Raw genomic sequence first — 13,614 nt, 5'->3', positions numbered from 1 at the left:
CTTCTCTGTGAGAGTGTGATTCTTGTGTGTACCAGTCTCCCTTCTCTCTTCTCCTCCTCCGGTCTTTGGCTTGTCACAAACTGAGGTGCCTATGGCTCGTGGGCGGGGTATAGGGCGATGGACCGATGCATCCTGGGAGCTGAAAACTTTTAACTGCGTGGTGCCCGGTCCTCAATCACCAAGGTCTACCTGTGGACCCGAAGGACTTCGAAGAATAGAGTTAACAAAGGTAAGTTTTACCATAACTCTCATTTTTTATCAGCACTTAGAATTATTATATAAATATATATATATATATATATATATATATATATATATATATATGTATTTTATACTAATTATGATAATTGTTTCCATTATTTTCTTGTTTTTCTGGTGACAGACTCTTGATTCCAGTTTTCCCATGGAGTACAAAGAAGATGCAGGTACGATTTTTCTGGGTAATAAAATATTCATTACAGTTTTTAAGTAACTCAGGGCATGTATGAATGCTAGTGTATGGGTAACTGGTTGCTATGGATTATGGCACTACATTTTAGAAAATTTAGATCTGTGAACTTTTCCTGTAGTGGGGTATTTGACTCCACAACCTCCCCAGTCCACACATAACCTCCATAAGCTATACTTCCCAATTACATCCCCTCTATACAGCACACACATATCCTCCATAAGCTATCCTACCCAATTACATCCCCACTATACAGCACACACATATCCTCCATAAGCTATCCTACCCAATTACATCCCCTCTATACAGCACACACATATCCTCCATAAGCTATCCTATCCAATTACATCCCCTCTATACAGCACACACATATCCTCCATAAGCTGTCCTATCCAATTACATCCCCTCTATACAGCACACACATATCCTCCATAAGCTGTCCTATCCAATTACATCCCCTCTATACAGCACACACATATCCTCCATAAGCTATCCTACCCAATTACATCCCCTCTATACAACACACACATATCCTCCATAAGCTATCCTACCCAATTACATCCCCTCTATACAGCACACACATATCCTCCATAAGCTATCCTACCCAATTACATCCCCTCTATACAGCACACACATATCCTCCCTAAGCTTTCCTACCCAATTACATCCCCTCTATACAGCACACACATATCCTCCATAAGCTATCCTACCCAATTACATCCTCTCTATACAGCCCACACATAACCTCCATAAGCTATCCTACCCAATTACATCCTCTCTATACAGCCCACACATAACCTCCATAAGCTATCCTACCCAATTACATCTCCACTATACAGCACACACATATCCTCCATAAGCTATCCTACCCAATTACATCTCCACTATACAGCCCACACATATCCTCCATAAGCTATCCTACCCAATTATATCCCCACTATACAGCCCACACATATCCTCCATAAGCTATCCTGCCCAATTACATCCCCACTATACAGCACACACATATCCTCCATAAGCTATCCTACCCAATTACATCCCCACTATACAGCACACACACATATCCTCCATAAGCTATCCTACCCAATTACATCCCCTCTATACAGCACACACATATCACACACATATCCTCCATAAGCTATCCTGCCCAATTACATCCCCACTATACAGCACACACATATCCTCCATAAGCTATCCTACCCAATTACATCCCCACTATACAGCACACACACATATCCTCCATAAGCTATCCTACCCAATTACATCCCCACTATACAGCACACACACATATCCTCCATAAGCTATCCTACCCAATTACATCCCCTCTATACAGCACACACATAACCTCCATAAGCTATCCTACCCAATTACATCCCCTCTATACAGCCCACACATATCCTCCATAAGCTTTCCTACCTAATTACATCCCTTCTATACAGCCCACACATATCCTCCATAAGCTATCCTACCCAATTACATCCCCTCTATACAGCACACACATAACCTCCATGAGCTTTCCTACCCAATTACATCCCTCTATACAGTCCACACATAAACTACATAAGCTATCCTACCCAATTACATCCCCTCTATACAGTCCACACATATCCTCCATAAGCTATCCTACCCAATTACATCCCTACTGTACAGCTGTCACAAGCCGCCACACTGCGAATGCAAGGCGAGATGAACGCTGAGCGAGCATTCACTGAAACTCCTCCTATCTCCTGTCCATCATTCCGGGAGTGATCTGGATTGTCTCCTGCATCTACAGTGGGGCAAAAAAGTATTTGGCCACGTTGCATCTTCAATATTCCATCTGAGGGAAGGAGGTTTTCCCCCAAAATGTCATGATACATGGCCCCATTCATCCTCTCCGTAATACGGAATCAGTTGTCCTGTACCCTTTGCAGAAAAGCATCCCCAAAGCATGATGTTTTCACCCCCATGCTTCACAGTGGGTATGGTGTTTTTGGGATGCCAAACACGGTGTGTGGAGTTTATACCAAAAAGTTCTATTTTGGTCTCATCTGACCACATGACATTCTCCCAATCCTCCTCTGGATCATCCAGATGATCACGGGCAAACTTTGGACATGTGCTGGCTTAAGCAGGGGGACCTTTCGGGCGCTGCAGGATTTGAATCCATGACGACGTAGTATGTTACTAATGGTAACCTTTGTGACTGTGGTGACCGCTCTCTTGAGGTCATTGACCAGGCCCCCCCATGTAGTTCTGGGCTGATCCCTCACCTCTCTCAAGATCATTGATACCCCACGAGGTGAGATCTTGCATGGAGCCCCTGGTCGAGGGAGATTGTCAGTGATCTTGTATTTCTTCTGTTTTTTAATAATTGCACCAACAGTTGATCTCTTCTCACCAAGCTGCTTGCCTATTGTCAAGTAGCTCATCCCAGCCTTGTGCAGATCTACAGTTTTGTCCCTGGTGTCCTGAGACAGCTCTCTGGTCTGGGCCATGGTGGAGAGGTTGCAGTCTGACTGTTTGAGGGTGTGGACAGTTGTCTTTTATACAGTTAACCAATTCAAACAGGGGCCATTACTACAGGTAACGAGCGGAGGACAGATGAGCTTCCTAAAGAAAAAGTAACAGGTCTGTGAAAGCCAGAATTCTTGCTGGTTGGTAGGTGTCCAAATATTTATTTTCCGCAAGAATATACAAATAAATTGTTTCAAAATCATACAATGTGATTTCCGGATTTTTTTGTTCTGATTCTGTCACAGTTAAAGTGTACCGATGATGGGAATTACAGACCTGTCTCATCTTTTAAAGTGCAGCAACTTGCACAATCGGTGGCTGTCCAAATACTTTTTTGCCCCACTGTACTTATTCCTTGTGCGAACGCTGCTCCGATGCCGGTGATAGAGTTTTTGTGTTTCTGGTTCCGGCATTGTCTCCAGTTATCCTGTCTATATTGTTATACTGCCATTTGTGTCATCCAGGCGGCACAGTTTGCATACCATCTACCTGCCGTGTGTGTCATCTAGGCGGCACGGATACCGCATACCTGTCCTCTGCTGTTCTTTTTATTCAGGTGGCATGGACAGCACTCTGTGTCCAGAGTGCTCAGTCCTGCGTCAACTGCTTGTGTCAACCTGGCGGCACAGGCCGCACTCCAGCGTCAGCTGCTTGTGTCAACCCGGCGGTACAGGCCGCACTCCAGCGTCAGCTGCTTGTGTCAACCCGGCGGCACAGGCCGCACTCCAGCGTCAACTGCTTGTGTCAACTCGGCGGCACAGGCCTCACTCCAGCGTCAGCTGCTTGTGTCAACCCGGCGGCACAGGCCGCACTCCAGCGTCAGCTGCTTGTGTCAACCCGGCGGCACAGGCCGCACTCCAGCGTCAACTGCTTGTGTCAACTCGGCGGCACAGGCCGCACTCCAGCGTCAGCTGCTTGTGTCAACCCGGCGGCACAGGCCGCACTCCAGCGTCAGCTGCTTGTGTCAACCCGGCGGCACAGGCCGCACTCCAGCGTCAGCTGCTTGTGTCAACCCGGCGGCACAGGCCGCACTCCAGCGTCAGCTGCTTGTGTCAACCCGGCGGCACAGGCCGCACTCCAGCGTCAGCTGCTTGTGTCAACCCGGCGGCACAGGCCGCACTCCAGCGTCAGCTGCTTGTGTCAACCCGGCGGCATAGGCCGCACTCCAGCGTCAACTGCTTGTGTCAACTCGGCGGCACAGGCCGCACTCCAGCGTCAACTGCTTGTGTCAACTCGGCGGCACAGGCAGCACTCCAGCGTCAACTGCTTGTGTCAACTCGGCGGTACAGGCCGCACTCCAGCGTCAACTGCTTGTGTCAACCCGGCGGTACAGGCCGCACTCCAGCGTCAGCTGCTTGTGTCAACCTGGCGGCGCAGGCCGCACTCCAGCGTCAGCTGCTTGTGTCAACCCGGCGGTACAGGCCGCACTCCAGCGTCAGCTGCTTGTGTCAACCTGGCGGCACAGGCCGCACTCCAGCGTCAGCTGCTTGTGTCAACCTGGCGGCACAGGCCGCACTCCAGCGTCAGCTGCTTGTGTCAACCCGGCGGCACAGGCCGCACTCCAGCGTCAGCTGCTTGTGTCAACCCGGCGGCACAGGCCGCACTCCAGCGTCAACTGCTTGTGTCAACTCGGCGGCACAGGCCGCACTCCAGCGTCAACTGCTTGTGTCAACTCGGCGGCACAGGCCGCACTCCAGCGTCAGCTGCTTGTGTCAACCCGGCGGCACAGGCCGCACTCCAGCGTCAGCTGCTTGTGTCAACCCGGCCGCACAGGCCGCACTCCAGCGTCAGCTGCTTGTGTCAACCCAGCGGCACAGGCCGCACTCCAGCGTCAACTGCTTGTGTCAACTCGGCGGCGCAGGCCGCACTCCAGCGTCAGCTGCTTGTGTCAACCTTGCGGTACAGGCCGCACTCCAGCGTCAACTGCTTGTGTCAACCTGGCGGCACAGGCCGCACTCCAGCGTCAGCTGCTTGTGTCAACCTGGCGGCGCAGGCCGCACTCCAGCGTCAGCTGCTTGTGTCAACCTTGCGGTACAGGCCGCACTCCAGCGTCAGCTGCTTGTGTCAACCTTGCGGCGCAGGCCGCACTCCAGCGTCAACTGCTTGTGTCAACTCGGCGGCACAGGCCGCACTCCAGCGTCAACTGCTTGTGTCAACCCGGCGGCCCAGGCCCCATTGCAGTGTCAGCTGCTTGTGTCAACCCGGCGGTACAGGCCGCACTCCAGCGTCAGCTGCTTGTGTCAACCTGGCGGCACAGGCCGCACTCCAGCGTCAGCTGCTTGTGTCAACTCGGCGGCACAGGCCGCACTCCAGCGTCAACTGCTTGTGTCAACTCGGCGGCACAGGCCGCACTCCAGCGTCAACTGCTTGTGTCAACTCGGCGGTACAGGCCGCACTCCAGCGTCAGCTGCTTGTGTCAACCCGGCGGTACAGGCCGCACTCCAGCGTCAGCTGCTTGTGTCAACCCGGCGGTACAGGCCGCACTCCAGCGTCAGCTGCTTGTGTCAACCTGGCGGCACAGGCCGCACTCCAGCGTCAGCTGCTTGTGTCAACCCGGCGGTACAGGCCGCACTCCAGCGTCAGCTGCTTGTGTCAACTCGGCGGCACAGGCCGCACTCCAGCGTCAACTGCTTGTGTCACCCGGCGGTACAGGCCGCACTCCAGCGTCAGCTGCTTGTGTCAACCCGGCGGTACAGGCCGCACTCCAGCGTCAGCTGCTTGTGTCAACCTGGCGGCACAGGCCGCACTCCAGCGTCAGCTGCTTGTGTCAACTCGGCGGCACAGGCCGCACTCCAGCGTCAGCTGCTTGTGTCAACCCGGCGGCCCAGGCCCCATTGCAGTGTCAGCTGCTTGTGTCAACCCGGCGGTACAGGCCGCACTCCAGCGTCAGCTGCTTGTGTCAACCTGGCGGCACAGGCCGCACTCCAGCGTCAGCTGCTTGTGTCAACTCGGCGGCACAGGCCGCACTCCAGCGTCAACTGCTTGTGTCAACCCGGCGGTACAGGCCGCACTCCAGCGTCAGCTGCTTGTGTCAACTCGGCGGCACAGGCCGCACTCCAGCGTCAACTGCTTGTGTCACCCGGCGGTACAGGCCGCACTCCAGCGTCAGCTGCTTGTGTCAACCCGGCGGTACAGGCCGCACTCCAGCGTCAGCTGCTTGTGTCAACCCGGCGGTACAGGCCGCACTCCAGCGTCAGCTGCTTGTGTCAACTCGGCGGCACAGGCCGCACTCCAGCGTCAACTGCTTGTGTCACCCGGCGGTACAGGCCGCACTCCAGCGTCAGCTGCTTGTGTCAACCCGGCGGTACAGGCCGCACTCCAGCGTCAGCTGCTTGTGTCAACCTGGCGGCACAGGCCGCACTCCAGCGTCAGCTGCTTGTGTCAACTCGGCGGCACAGGCCGCACTCCAGCGTCAACTGCTTGTGTCAACCCGGCGGCCCAGGCCCCATTGCAGTGTCAGCTGCTTGTGTCAACCCGGCGGTACAGGCCGCACTCCAGCGTCAGCTGCTTGTGTCAACCTGGCGGCACAGGCCGCACTCCAGCGTCAGCTGCTTGTGTCAACTCGGCGGCACAGGCCGCACTCCAGCGTCAACTGCTTGTGTCAACTCGGCGGCACAGGCCGCACTCCAGCGTCAACTGCTTGTGTCAACTCGGCGGTACAGGCCGCACTCCAGCGTCAGCTGCTTGTGTCAACCCGGCGGTACAGGCCGCACTCCAGCGTCAGCTGCTTGTGTCAACCCGGCGGTACAGGCCGCACTCCAGCGTCAGCTGCTTGTGTCAACCTGGCGGCACAGGCCGCACTCCAGCGTCAGCTGCTTGTGTCAACCCGGCGGTACAGGCCGCACTCCAGCGTCAGCTGCTTGTGTCAACTCGGCGGCACAGGCCGCACTCCAGCGTCAACTGCTTGTGTCACCCGGCGGTACAGGCCGCACTCCAGCGTCAGCTGCTTGTGTCAACCCGGCGGTACAGGCCGCACTCCAGCGTCAGCTGCTTGTGTCAACCTGGCGGCACAGGCCGCACTCCAGCGTCAGCTGCTTGTGTCAACTCGGCGGCACAGGCCGCACTCCAGCGTCAGCTGCTTGTGTCAACCCGGCGGCACAGGCCGCACTCCAGCGTCAGCTGCTTGTGTCAACCCGGCGGTACAGGCCGCACTCCAGCGTCAGCTGCTTGTGTCAACCCGGCGGCACAGGCCGCACTCCAGCGTCCAAAGTACGCAATCCTGCGTACCAACGCCTGTGTCTCTCCAGTGGCACTTGTCCTTCATCTGCCACATCTAGCTAAGTCATACCAGTCACCAAGGCTGCTACTCGGTCCAAAGGCCGCATCTTGCCCAACATTACACTACAAATTAGAGATGAACGGTTTGGTTTCGGCTCTGATCTTCCCGACAACTTCTGATCTCAGAACAAGGCAAAATGTCATCTTTGTCCTTGAAAGACAAAGTTTTGCCTCTTTCTGAAATTCGAACTTGCTGGGAAAATTCCCAAAAAATTCGAACTGCTCATCTCTACTACAAATGCGGCATTGTTAATTGTTTTATACCACAATGTATCGGGGCCCGATTTAGACCCACTCACTAGGTTGCGTTCGCACGCAGCTGACCGATTTTCGCTATCTGCGCATGCGTATAAGACGCAGTGCACGTGCGCGAACCAGTCTCTGCGATCGCACGTAGAACACAGACGGCTCGCAAGATTGAGTGACAGAACGAGCCGTTTGTGGGTGGTGACAGGGAGGTAGATGAAAACGGGGGTGTGGTGGTGCGAACGCAGGCGTGCCTGTGCATTCAAACGGCATTTCAGGGGCGTGCTTAATTAAGACGCAGTGTCATAGTGCACGTCACCTGGCTGTGTTTCACACTGCTGCGATCGCAGTGCTTGCGGTAGGGTAGGGTCAACCACAAGAGCTGCGTAAGGGTCCGATGGTACTCGATGTTACTGATAAACGCATACACTTCCTGGAGATGACGTGTTATACTAAGAGAAAGTGGGCGTCTTAAGACTGGCTAGGGGCGTCTTTCATACAGCCCGCGATCACACGCTAAGACATAGAGGGCGTTCTAATGTCTTACCATGCGATCGCAGCTTCTGCATACAATAGCAGCTGATGGCTGTGTGCGAACGCATCCAGAGAGCGGGTCTGAATCGAGCCCCAAGTGCTTTATAACGTAACCTACACATACAGAATGATGTAGAGTGTTGACAATATGTGGTTTAGAGGTAAGAAGTAACAGTGAGTTCCTTCTACTCTTTTCTTGAATTGAAGGCTTTTTTTCTAGCTTATCTTCTTAAGGGTAATCTCCTCTTGGGGTTGATGCATCTGTGGTGTTCATGTCTCACCACTATTTTGGTTCTTAGGGCCTGATTCAGAGCCGCTCGCTATTTGCGGCCGTTCGTTTTCTAAAAAGGGGGTGGCTATTCAAATGAACCGTTTGCACTTTGCGGTCTGTTCACGCCTCTAAGTCTGAACGAGCGAGCAAAACTTGCGGTTGTCATTTTGAAAAATACGCCCCCTGGCCGCTCGCACCATACGTCATGTCCGCTATTTAATAGATTAATCGAGTACATCGTACAGCGTATGAACTGCTCGCTATTCTTGAGGTTGGGTTTTTCAACCGCTATTTTGCGAGCAGTTCAGAGTTAAAAATAACCCAGTGACGTGGTCAATGACGCTGCTGGATTAATTATGCACTCCCTTAAAACGCCCGTTTTGACCTTTAAGCACGCCTGCGTTCTGAATTTCACTCCCCGTTTTCAAGCACCTTCCCCTGTTACCACCCACATACGCCTCATTCTGTCACTCAAAGTAGCAGGCATTCGCTATATAGCGTGCAAACGATTTTCGGCCGCACTGACTGGTTCGCGCATGCGTATTAAAGTCCGTACGCATGCGCAGATGTGCGAACATCGGTCAGATAATACGAGCGGCCGCTTACGAGCGGCTCTGAATGAGGGCCTTAGTACAGTGACCGGGGATGGTGTTGGTGGCATGTTTGTCCATAATTTGCTTGTATTTCTCAGAACCCTCTTAGCTGTGGCTTGGGTCAGCTAGGAGTGGAATGTTGTAAATCTAAGAAAAGCCTGTATCTGGATAGTTAGTATACAATTGTGTGGCATTCAAAGTTTTGGGTGACGCCGTTACGACTGCAGGTCGGGGGCAGGGCCGGATTGAGGGCCACATGGGCCTGGAGCTGAAAATGACCAAGGGCCTATTATGAGAAGAGAGGAGGTGTGACCAGTGCTGTGTGGGTGTGGCCAGTGCCATGTGGGCATGTACATTCCTATACTCTCAGCCCCAATGTCTCCCTAAATATGTAAAAGAAAAAAATGCTTAATTTTGCGAGGTAAATAGAAATACAATTTTTATACTTATGATTTATGGCTGACTGTGTGGAGAGCAGATGGCCAGTCAACATCATGTTGTCATGACAATGGGCCTATTTTTATGTGGAGGCCTGGAGCTGTAGCTCCATCCGCCCCATTGTTAATCTGGCCCTGGTCGGGGGGATTGAGCTTGAAAGCACGACGCTGAGTTTATTAGATTTCCAGTATGTAGTAACAGACCCTCCAACAATACCGATTTGGCCGGTACAGTACCGTTTTTTTATGGTCTGTACCGGCAAACAGGGTCTGTACCGATTGTACCGGATGAGTAGTACAATCTCCTGACTTCTATAGCGGCGCTGCGGGGACATAGACTCTGCTGAGTAACAGGCGGCTCCGTCGTCTGTATGCCGAATCAGCGCTCAGTCTCAGTTGTTTTTTTGGGAACTTCTCCAGTCAAAGTCTCGCGAGATGATGACGTCCCGCGAGACAAGGACAGAGAGCAGTGAGGTTGAGCTAGGGCTTCTGCATGCTCACATACCCGCCCCCCTTAGAATTTACCACGCCCCCTTTATTTATGGTCACGCCCCCTGTACCGTTTTCTATATTTGAAATGTTGGAGGGTATGTAGTAAGCAAGGGGGAACTTTGTGACTGTCCGCCTGTCTGTGTTTCTGGAGCGCGGGGCCTTAGGTCTAGGTCTTTTGTGTTGGTACAAATATTTGGTGTCAGACTTCATGGACTCAGTCCTTTCCTTTCTGGAGCGTTTGTTTGTGGTGTGCAGGTGCACTATGTGGACAACTTCAACTTCCTTAGGGCATGGGCGACATGTCAGAAGAGCAGCCCCCCTGGGTAAGTCTGGGGTGGAAGCTAGTCTGCTCCTTTCGTTGCTCAATAGATTTTTTGCCACTTCTGTTTAAGAGGCATTATTGATAGAAGTCACCTTCTAGATCCCTTATTTGGGATTCCATATTGCCACAGGTCCTACCAGAGAACAACACAGAGAAAAGACAACACACCAGCAATACAGTATTGTTATCTAAGCCCTATCTCCGGACCAGGTTTCCAAATGTAGGAGATGTAAAGTGCAGAAGGGCTCTGTCACAAAACTTTTACTTAGTCATTCTCACCCTGTCTGGCGGTGCTTTACCAAGATGGGCCATTCTCACTCAGTGCGCTGTCAGTCCATTCCCTGAGGTTCATGGGCGCAGCCATGTTATCTCTGATCAGGTGAGCAGCAGTATCCAGTCTCTACCAGTCTTCTGTGCGCACATGACCACCTCATCCTATCCCTGACAAGAGTCCCTATTAAGCCTGCACCTGACACTAGCACCTTGTCAGAACAATGTGGTTCAGTACCTTCCAGTGATCTCGCTATTAAGTTCCACCTCCGATCCACTGCCTGAACCTGTGCTACTGAAGTACTGCAAGGTGCTGCCCCTGAGACTGCTCCATTCTCTCTGCAACACTGCACTGTACGCTGCTTCCTGCCTGCACCTACTAGCCTGTGTTATGCACCGGTCCCAGTCTGGCTCAGATACTAATCCTCTTACTTAGTGTTCATTCTAGGTCTGGTGTAGGGCATCGGACCCTAGAAAGGGTACTCTAGCTTGCCGCCGAACAGGGGGCGTGGTCACGAGAAAAGGGGGCGTCTTAAGACACTCCCCCTTTTTATCACTTACAAAAATGCCAGGCAGCCCCCAAGCTCTCACCTCTCTGTGAATAAATGCTGTGTGCATCCGATCCTTTCATGCCGTGGGTCAGATGCTGAGCCAAGTTCAGATAAACGATGCCAGGTCTGTACACAGGAAAACCAAGGAACAACCCAAATGCAGACAGATAAGTAAATAAGGTTCTAAGCCAGGGGTCTTCAACCTTGGCCCTCCAGCTCCTGTGGGACTACACATCCCAGCATGCACTGCCATAGTTTTAGCATGCTGTTATTTCAAAAAGGTGGCCTGTGCATGCTGGGATGTGTAGTTCCACAGCAGCTGGAGGGCCAAGGTTGAAAACCCCTGTACTTAGCACTTGCGTTGTCAAACAGGCGTTCCTGTCTACCTTGTCAAGGTGAACCTCATCAGACGGGTCCCTAACATCCCTAATAGTGGGCAAACATGCTAAGAACCTCATTTATGCTCCATGGTAATTGTAGACTTTATCATAATTGTTTTGACTATCAGTATACTTAGTGCTTGGTGTGTGCACCTGCGTTTTCTTTTTCTTGCAATTTCTTAAAATACCAACTCCTTACTGTAAAGTTACAGGTCGCTACTGCGAATCATAGCGCAGATATTGGCACAGATTGTATGTATTATTATGACTTGGTAAAGATATTCCTGAATATACTGTGTGTCTTACCCGGGGATTGTTTGGTTAATGACAAGAATGATTGAATGTATTGTTATATTGGTAAGGGAGCAGCCTAAAATTTCCTGTAAGATTTGGATCTTAAAACATATTTTGGTGGTTAGAATTTTGGGATGTTAATAATTTTTGGGCAAGGCAGGTGGTTGTGCGGTGATTAGATCCTTGTCAGCTCTTGGTTACATACAGCTAATGGAGGCTCAGGTGAGTATTGTGTGTGACTGTTACTTTACCTTGATATGAATTGTGTGCATGCTGTATATTATTTGTCCATGTTTCCTCCAGGGACGCTGAATGTGACAACGTTCCCATAGCATTATCTTTCCTGCAAATCCTCATATAATAGGGACTTTCCTTATGTCAAGTTTAACTACTGTCCTCATGTGCGTTGCTCCAAGTCTTGTGAAATGCAAGACGTCGGGGAGAGGAGGAGTATTCTCAGCAGAGGTTCTGTTACTTAGGGGGAGGTGTATCAATACAGTATGCAGAATACTATGCACTATGGGCCTGATTCAGAGCCGGACGCAATTAGCGCTCGCTCGTCCTGAAATTAGGGGTGGCTATTCAAATGAACCGTTCGCTGTTTGCGGTCTGTTCACGCCTCTAGGTCTGAACGAGCGAACAAAACTTGCGGTTGTTTTTTGGAAACTACGCCCCCTGGCCGCTCGCATCCTACGTCATGTCCGCTATTTATTAGATTAATCGAGTACATCGAACAGGGTATGAGCTGCTCGCTATTCTTGTGGTTGGTTTTTGCTACCACAATTTTGCGAGCAGTTCTGGCTTAAAAAAAACCCAGTGACGTGGTCAATGACGCTGCTGTTTTAAATATGCACACCCATAAAACGCCCGTTTTGACCTTTAAGCACGCCTGCGATCGGATCTCCACTCCCCGTTTTCAAGCACCTTCCCCTGTTACCACCCACATACGCCTCCTCCTGTCACTCAAATTAGCAGGCATTCGCTATTTTGCGAGCACATGAATTTTGGCCGCACTGACTGGTTCGCGCATACGTATAACGTTCCGTACGCATGTGCAGTTGGGCAAACATCGCTCGGAGCGAACGAGCTGCCGCTTACGAGTGGTTCTGAATCAGGCCCTATATCCACTAAACGTTCCTCAATGGTTTTAATCACCGTGTTGAAATAAAATGAATGACTGTAATTATAGAAAATCCTGCAGAACGATCTTTTCTTAACAAGCTGATCCGGAAGTCAGTGGTGGAATCTTCCCACAATGTGGAAGTTTTGCAGAGGGATCCGTCCTCCCCTTTGTTCTCCGTGAAGACCTTTGAGGAGCTGCGTTTGTGAGTAGTTCTACTGAAGCCTTTTCCTCATTACTGTCTAGCTATGAAAGTTCCGGGAGTTTTCCATCTCCCCAGCGTCTGGTTATTAGGATTTGTATCTTTTATTGGTAGCAATGACTTATTCCATGAAAGTGCCTTCTGTCTCTGCAGGAAGCCTGAGCTGATACAGGGCATCTACGCCATGGGGTTCAACAGACCTTCCAAAATTCAGGGGACGGCTCTTCCAATGCTGCTCGCAGATCCGTAAGGAGAATAATACGTTGAACAGAACATGAAGTGCAGCTATTGTGGCCAAAAGTCCAGTAGCAAATCAGATAATTATTATCTCCCAATGTTATATAGTTATTAAAACCTTTCCAATGTTGCTACGATAGCCAGTTATATTGTGCTCCATGTATGGTGGATGTGCTGATCTACTTATAAAGGTGCATACACACACAACGATTTTTTGAACGATTATCAACGATATCGTTAATCGTTGAAAAAATCGTTCACTTTCTGAGTTAAAACGATGAACGATTATCATTCATGCACGTTCACGTTTGTAGTTCAGTCAGACTGACCAACTGAACGATTTTCATTAAGGGAATATGCAAAAATCGTTTGTAGTTCAAAAAAATCGTTCATTACACTTTAAAAAATCTTATATACTGTAGTGTAACTTTGGTTCATTTTTG

At 50.9% G+C, this 13,614-nt stretch overlaps 1 protein-coding gene across 1 annotated transcript in view; it reads left to right on the top strand.

The window, feature by feature from the left end:
- Positions 1-389: 389 nt before the first annotated feature.
- LOC148513480 (ATP-dependent RNA helicase DDX25-like) overlaps positions 390-13,614 on the top strand; it is a 53,628-nt gene continuing 40,403 nt past the window's right edge. Inside the window, 3 exon segments of the mRNA XM_088481836.1 lie at positions 390-425; positions 12,802-12,937; positions 13,088-13,180. Coding sequence (XP_088337962.1) covers positions 404-425; positions 12,802-12,937; positions 13,088-13,180 — 251 coding nt within the window. The 5' untranslated portion in view covers positions 390-403.

The sequence above is a fragment of the Taudactylus pleione genome, unplaced genomic scaffold (genome assembly GCF_031769625.1).
Source record: "Taudactylus pleione unplaced genomic scaffold, aTauple2 ptg000278l, whole genome shotgun sequence".
Classification (NCBI taxonomy): Eukaryota; Metazoa; Chordata; class Amphibia; order Anura; family Myobatrachidae; genus Taudactylus; species Taudactylus pleione.
Note: the sequence above shows the minus strand (reverse complement) of the source record. Positions and strands in the feature narration are given on the sequence as shown.